General features: G+C 40.4%; 2 protein-coding genes across 2 annotated transcripts; both read right to left on the bottom strand.

The window, feature by feature from the left end:
- Positions 1–425: 425 nt before the first annotated feature.
- LOC130717198 (uncharacterized) lies at positions 426–4352 on the bottom strand. The gene is made up of 2 exons (XM_057567334.1): positions 3637–4352; positions 426–1352 (listed from the first exon to the last, which is right to left on the bottom strand). The coding sequence occupies exons 1-2, from the start codon at positions 4095–4097 to the stop codon at positions 743–745; spliced, it is 1071 nt and encodes a 356-aa protein (XP_057423317.1). The 5' UTR covers positions 4098–4352; the 3' UTR covers positions 426–742.
- Positions 4353–5851: 1499 nt separating this feature from the next.
- On the bottom strand, positions 5852–7614 carry LOC130717197 (protein VAPYRIN-LIKE-like). Its single transcript, XM_057567333.1, has one exon. It carries the CDS (start codon positions 7436–7438, stop codon positions 6053–6055), a length of 1386 nt encoding a protein of 461 aa, XP_057423316.1. The 5' UTR covers positions 7439–7614; the 3' UTR covers positions 5852–6052.
- Positions 7615–7948: the final 334 nt, after the last annotated feature.

Raw genomic sequence — 7948 nt, 5'->3', positions numbered from 1 at the left:
TGACTAGAAATTAGATACTACTTGCCTCTTGAGCGCGCACTTATGTGCGTGGAGTATGAAAGAATTTATTCAACCAAAAACTAGATTGTACTCTGTGCGAGGTGATATGTTCAATATATTCAATAACTTCAAACATTGATTTTAGCTTACTGAGAATCAAGACTTTGTTGAATCGGTTCTATGCTACTACAAATGAAGATATAAACTAGCATGAATCAGTCATTTTCTTCGAATTTAATGAGAAAAAAAATAGTCAGATAAAATTAATGCCAAGTTCAAAACCCACATGGCCACATATAATTAACTATCCTCTGGTTCAAAAAAAAAAACTATCCCCATATTATTAAATTCTTATCTTAAAATATCTTTGACAATTTTCTGAGAAAAATGGTAGTGAAGATCTGACGGCGTCTTGCAAAATCAAATGACAAAATGATGAAACCAGAGTTTCCTATACATATTGGACTTAATTTGTATGCTTATATAACACTCCATTGGAGCTAATAATCCAATCATGTGCACTACACTAATCTAGGAGCATAAACTGAACATTCATCCAATTCAACATTTGACTGGTTCAATAGTTTTCCTTCCGCCCCTGTGAATGGATATTGATCGAGAAAGTAATCTTAAGATAGGTAACTTGAAGATACCAAGGACAATGATTCTTTTAAAACGGATATTGATCTCTTAACATAATTCAAACTCTCCCTTAAAAGTTTTATACAGTCACTATGGAGAATCACCTAGCATTCAAATCAAATTCACCAACTTCACGCCAACCATCCTGTGTGCCTGTGTCTCCATTCTCAGCTTCATCATTCAAGAAATCCTCAGATGGCTCCTTCTCTTCTCTCTGTGCATTGTTCCCCCATCCATTCATCATATCACCTGGGTGACCTCCCTGATCCTGCTCTCCCATGTCATGGCCCATCATATCACCACTGCCTTGGGACCCAAGTGCACTCCCTCTTATGGGGGCTCGCGACATCATTTCAGCATGAGAGTGTGATTCTGCCCGGGCCTGCTCAGCTTGATACATTGCTGCCATCCGAAGTTTAGCCTCATGTGCTTCACGACCGGCCATCAGAGCTCGCTTTTCTTCTTGGAGAAGTGCCTGTTCAATCATCAATCTCTCCTCAGACCGGAATTCACCCAAGTTTCTCTTTTGGGATATTATGTTGAAGGCAAGTGCTTGTTTCTCAAAAGTTGCTGTAAACTCAGCAATTTTAGCAGCAATATTATTATCCCACTGCTGGGACCTTGAAAGCACTTGGCCAGTGGTGTCAGAATCAAGGATCCTATCATCCTCTTCTGCTTCATAGTCTGCCACAACATGATATGGCAATAATCTGCAGGAGGGAAATTTAGGAAAATTCTGAGACATAAGAAATCCATGTAAGAACAAAATTCAATTGCATTAGACTTAAAATTCAGTAAATGTTTACTTGTTCTAAAATGATATTCTTAGATTAGTAATAGATTATAGAATATTAGAAAGCGAAATGCAATCAAGATTAAAAGGCATTTAAAGCTAAAATACATACATAGCAAGTAATAAGAAATTACACAAAGCATTGATTGATGTTTTAATTTATCATATCAATGTCTTGCTAAAGCTCAACATGCACCTCATTATCAAATATCAAGCAATTCAAAGCACCCACTGAAATCCTGTGGTCAAAATTACCACAAGGAAAAACACCACGCATTTGCAACATAGTAATAAGCTATTAGAGTTCAAGCCTTCAAGAATGAATTGATGATTTCTGTTACAGTAAATAAACTGTCAGTCCCAATTTCCATTGACTAAAGTAAATTAGCACATCAATTGCCAAGAAGTATGAACACTTCAATAGAGTAGCCGTGTCTGTCATAACTGTGCTGGATGCATAATCATGTTGGACACTTCAAATATTTCTTTTATTTTACAGTTCTTACAATGACTCATGCAAACTTTTAAAATATTAATTCCCTCTTTTCATTTAAAGTTTGTCTTTTTATATTAATTTTATGTTTGTATAATAGCTGTTTTGTGTCCTATTATTTTTTAAGAAAATTGTATCTCTGTATCCATATTGTATTGTATCTGTGCTTTCTAACTATCCACACGGCCAAGTAAAGGATTATATTTTATAGAATCTAATTTTTATAGGTTCTGAAGAATTAACTGTATAAATAATATAAGCATATAATAAATTACAGGTAAGAACACGGGAAATAGGTAATAATTTAATGGTATGGTAGCAAACATAAATAAATAGAGAAATTTCGGAATACTAGATGGCATATGCTAAACAATACTAAAAGCAGAGCAGCTAAACATAACATTGTGACAAACATCACAGAAGATCAAAGGTTGAAAGATGAAAACTGAATATATAACACACCAAAAGGACAGATTGCAATTTAACTTCAATTACAAATAAAATGGGGAATGCAACATGAGAGTATTCTGCAGCTACATAGCAAATCCAATATAAGGAGCAGGTTATAGTGAGAGAAGCTGAAAGTGAAGAGATAGAATCAGCCCAGAAATCTGATGCTAGATAATATTAAATGCATGGACTATCGGGATATAAGCCTATAACAAAAACCTTGACTTGATTTTTAGGTGGCATCAGCTTAAATGAATGAAAGAAAGGAAAACCAGCAGCATTAACCATGACCAAGAAGTAGTTTACCAATTGGAAATCAATTCACAGAAAAACAATTGTTAATCAATTTTCTACTTATTGGCAGTGCAACAATGAAATCTATTCAGAAAAAGACATCTGACAACACACAAAGGATGGTTGGGAATCATGAACAAGCAATAGCTACCCTGTGAAAAGTGTGAGACACTGGCAACCAGCAACAGATAAAGGCAGCCCAAACACTAATGAAATACAACTGCGGACTGTCCTAACATGGTATGATAAGCAAAGGCATTTCTCGCTCAAAGACTATTGGCTAATGGTAAAAGCACAAACAAAATAACAAAACCTGAAGAACTTGAGAGAGACAAAAACTATGAAATGAGTTTCAACTTTCAAAAAGAACTAAAGAATAAGCTGCAATGAACAAGTAACTGCCAGGCTATAAACATAATTACTTAAGTAAACCACCCAATAAACACTATATCTGTGGAAAGCAGCAAAATTTATTCTTTCCTGCTTCCCAATCTCTTATACACATTATAGTGAGCTCTGCACCAATTGTTTAAATGGGGTGCTCATCTACTTAACTCTTTGCAAATTATTTTCATGTATCCAGTATCCACATGCAAATACAGCACGGGCACACAAGAAAAGTTATCTTCTAAACCTTCAATGACATTCTCATTCGCATAAACTACAAAAGGAGAAGGGTTTCATGAAATGTCCGATAACTCCTAAGTTATTTGTCATTACTCATTAGCATACAAGTGATCTTTCCTATTTTCGAGAAAAGACATTAAATGATCAAACAAGTCTCTTCAACAACCACTAGCCACCTGTAAAATCAAACCGGATACATAGTGGCTTGCAAGATAATGTTTCTCCCACTTTTATGAGAATTAATACCATTTAATAATAAAGCAAGCATAAAACATGATAGGAATGCTCTATGAAACATTACTGCACCAGAAAACACATAAAGGGTTAGGGAATGAACCTCTCGCAGGCATCTTCGAGAGAAGAAAAGGGTCGCTTGAAATCCGGATGGCAGACCCGCCAAGCGTCCTGGTACGCCATCTGGAGCTCCATTGGGTTTCCGGGTCGAACCATCTTTTGCTGCTGCTGTTGTTGCTGGGGTTGCTGTTGCTGTTGCTGCTGCTGAAGGTGGTTGGAATTAGGGTTCTGGTGCAAATTGAGAATGGGATTATTAGGGTTAGGGTTAGGGTTTTGTTGGAGATTGATGGGTCTAATGGGGCGCAAGTGAGCGTCAATGCTGGAAGGGAAGCGAGAAATTGCGGCTGCTTGCTGCTGTTGTTGCTGCTGCTTCTGCAATTGCTGTAACAGCAGGAAATGCTGTTGCTGCTGCTGTTGTTGCTGAAGCATCAGTTGTTGCTGGTGTTGCTGATGCTGCTGCTGTTGATGTTGATGTTGCTGGTGCAATGCTTTCGCTTCCTCCATTTTTGTGTGCCAAGAAATTGAACAATCAGATGAAACTGAAACTACAATGCTGGAAAATTTTCGCTGTGTTTGGAATCCAAACCCCTTTTCTGGGTTTGAATGCAGAGAAGAAGAGAATTGGGGGAGTGGAAATCAATTTCCCCTAACCTGACCAGATGAAATGAACCCACTCGGGCCGGTCCCAATATTCAACCAAACCGGTTAACAACGGTTAACTAATGTTTTTAATTGTTAACCGGTTTGGTTGAATTGTATGTTATTTATAACATAACTAATTGTATGTTTTTTCCTTTCCTCTTTTTTTCTTGTATGGCTCTCTATCCAAAGACTGTTTTTGAAACCATAATTTTACATACACAAATTCTCTGGAAACAAAAATCAATTTTCCAAGTTGGATGCATAAGCAAGAATAGTCAAAGTAAGAGGAAGAGTTGAAACTTTGAAAGATATGTGTGACAGTCAATGAACAATAGATTCTCATTCAAGACCTGTGAGACAAGCATCTAAGAGGAGATCTAAGAAATACATGCGTTGGCACAAGCCCTTGTCAAAGAGTGCAACTTCAAGACCAAAGAAATATTTAAGATCCTTGATTTCAAAAGAATCATGCAGGGTGCTTTTGATGGAAGCAAACTGAGCTAAGAAATTGTCAACTAGACTAGAATGACACCATCCACATAAACAAGTAGATAACTGTTCATACAATTTATTGCTGGCTTGCTTGAAGACATATAAAAACTTGATAAGTTTACAAGATTTGTTGGGTCTAGGTTCAGCAGCTGAGAGGCCCTTAGGATTAGAAATACAATTATACACATTTTCTTATAGACCCCCCTAGAGAAAAACATTGTTTACATCAAGGCTCAAGCTGATACAAGTGCCAAATGAGAGAAAAGGCAAGTAACATCCGCACTGTGGTCAACTTAACCACATGCGAAAAGTTTTCAAAGTAGTACAAAACTTCTCTCTAATTGCAATCCTTAGTCACAAGTTGGGCCTTGCAGCAGTCTATGCTGCATTCCTCTTAAGTTCATAATTTGCTTCCAAAAGAAACAACCCCTGCAAGAAGATCAACAATCTACCAATTTCCATTAAGTTCAACTGTTCAAGGCTCGAATTTCTTCTGATATAGCAGCCTGCCAGATTCATGGTTGCTGGCCTCAGAGCAACTAGTAGGTTCACTGTCTGAAGTTAAGAACAAGCAATATAAAAGGTGAGAGAGTGAAAGGTTCTAATAAGAGAAGTGTGCCGATAGTGCGTTTGCAGTGGAGGATTTGGTTGGTAGGGGAGAGCAGTGGTAGTCTTTGCAGTGGAGTATGTGGTTTGATACACTTGCATGGTCTGGCATGTGTGTGGGTAGGTCAAGAAAAGTCCATGTGGAATTGGTGGTCTTGATCCCTTTGAAGCATAAAAACCAGTTCGCTTCAACTCTGTCCTAGTGTCTGATCTAATAGCCTTAATTCCACCATTATGTTGTATCTCAACTAATAGGATAAAGCTCTTCAAAGGAGCATGTGTTTCAGCCTAGCTTTTTAGCAGTATCACCCAAGTAAATCTGCTAAAATCATCCAAGATTGAAAGAAAGAATTTATGATTGTGTATTGAAGAGATACAATTGGGTCCCCACAAATCACACCATGTATTAGTTCAAAACAACTTGCTGCTTCATTGAAACTAAAAAGAATACAAGCCTCTTTTGCCTGACATAGTGGCATATATTGCAGACAATGGATTCATCAAAAAGAAACTGAAGATACAAGAGCCAAAAGAAACTGTATTATTAAACTCCATGTACACCTTAATTGGGAGCAGAACACAAGCACTGCTACTCATTCTTCCTCTTCTCCTCATCATTTGATCAACCACCATTCACAATGTAAAATACAAAAATTCACAACTCTATGAATGTACATTAAAAAGGAAAAATTGAAAAACCCCAACAGGATCTCTCTTTCTCAAGCTATACTCTTACATTGATAATCAAGAGAGACATGTTTCTGAAAAGAATTTAAGTTCAGAGGAGCAACATGTTCAAAGCTCTTAAGACTAGCCTGAGAGCCACCATGAGCAATCAACAACAAAGCAACCTGCAAGTGCCCGGCCTCCGCCGCACAATGCAGGGGAGTGTAGCCAGCATCATCAACCGCATCAACCACCGCACCGTGTTCCAGCAACACCTTCGCGCTCTTGATCCGGCCCTTGAACGCGGCCCAGTGCAGCGGCGTCCACCCATTCTGGTCCCTCCCACCCACCGCAGCCCCTTCCGCTATACACCTCTTCAGTCCATGAACATCGTCCGCCCTCGCCGCCCGGTACAGCCCGTCGCTCCACCGCAGTATCCCAAGCAACTGCGCGTGCCCGCACTCCGCCGCCACTGAAAACGGCGTCCTCCCCTCCTTATCCCTCACGCGCTTCGTATCAGCGCGTTCCAGCAAACACTCCACCGCCTTAGGGTGCCCCCGCCATGCCGCAAAGTGCAGCGGCGTCCACCCTCCCGAGTCAACCGCTTCCGGGTCCCCTCCCTTCGATACCAGAAGCTCGATCACCCTCACGTGACCCTCCATCGCCGCCACATGCACCGGCGTCACCCCCTTCGAATTCGCCGAATTCACATCCAATTCTTCACCAAAAATCTCAAACAAAAACTCCAACACATCGATCCGATCCACCGCCGCAGCTTCGAGCAAAACCGCGCCCGCTTCCACCGAGTCGTTGATTCTGCACCCAGAAGCTACCAGAAGCTTCACCAACTCAAGCTTCCCAGCTCTGATTGCCAACGGAATCAGCGACTGCCCTTTCGGGTCTCCGCCGGCGGCGATGAGAGCGGCGACGGTGTCAACCTCCCCGCTTTCCACGGCGAGTTTCAGCAAATTCGTGAGGTGCGGCTTCGAGCAAGCGGATATGGCTTTGGTGAAGAGGTCACGGCTTTGAAGGGGTTCAGAGATGAGAAGCTCGACGGCATGGGGGCCAACGAGGGTGATGGGTATGACGGCGTCACGAAAGACATGAGGACCCGGCCGGGAGAACAGGCGGCGGAGGTGGTCGGTGGGGGCTTTTCCGGTAGGCAGCATGGAGGTTCTGACGGTGATGACGTCAGGTGGGTCGGAGAGAGGTGGTTGTCCCGGCGGAGTGAGGTGGAGGGTGTATGAAGCTGAAGAGAGTGGTGGGATTACAGATAACGGCTTGTTGATGGTGAAAATTGATGGGTTTGTGGTGGTTAGAGAAACCGCCACAGTCATGGTGTGCATGAGGTTTGTGAGCTTGAAGGTGGTGCTGCACTTTTGGTTCTTCTGGAACATGATTTCTACTTCATTTGCTTCTGGTTTCACCAACCTGTCCATGGTGGTTTGAGGTAGAGAAAGGTTCTTGGTTTTTGTTCTTATTACTTGGTGTTGTTGTTGTTTCTGTTCTGACTTTGGGTTTATCTAATCAATTTATGGAGGAAATATAGTTGTTGCTGGAAGGGTGCTGTTCTTTGTTCCTTTGAATCATTTCCCTATTTGTTAAATTTTATATTTTGATTGATGTTTACAATTTCCTTTGTTAATTTATTATTAGGGTGATAAGGTTTGATTAATTTTAATATGGTTGTGTAGCATGCTAGTTAGTTGGGGTTGTGACTTTGACAGGAAAAATGGGAACATTGACAATGAGGGAATGCAGAAGGAAGGGTGAAGTGAAGACTTTGAAGTTGCAAATTTGAACCAATTTCCAATTCAAATGTGAAATAGCATAGCCTGATTCTGAAGGAAGGGTCTTGCTGAGTGATTTCCCAGTAAAACCAACCATTTTGATCCAACATATATTTGTATAAGTCAATTTTTCAAACTGGTTGAAAGTCAAACCATGAA

This window comes from Lotus japonicus, chromosome 5 (genome assembly GCF_012489685.1).
Source record: "Lotus japonicus ecotype B-129 chromosome 5, LjGifu_v1.2".
In the NCBI taxonomy this organism is placed as follows: Eukaryota; Viridiplantae; Streptophyta; class Magnoliopsida; order Fabales; family Fabaceae; genus Lotus; species Lotus japonicus.
This window is presented reverse-complemented; position numbering and strand designations above follow the sequence as displayed.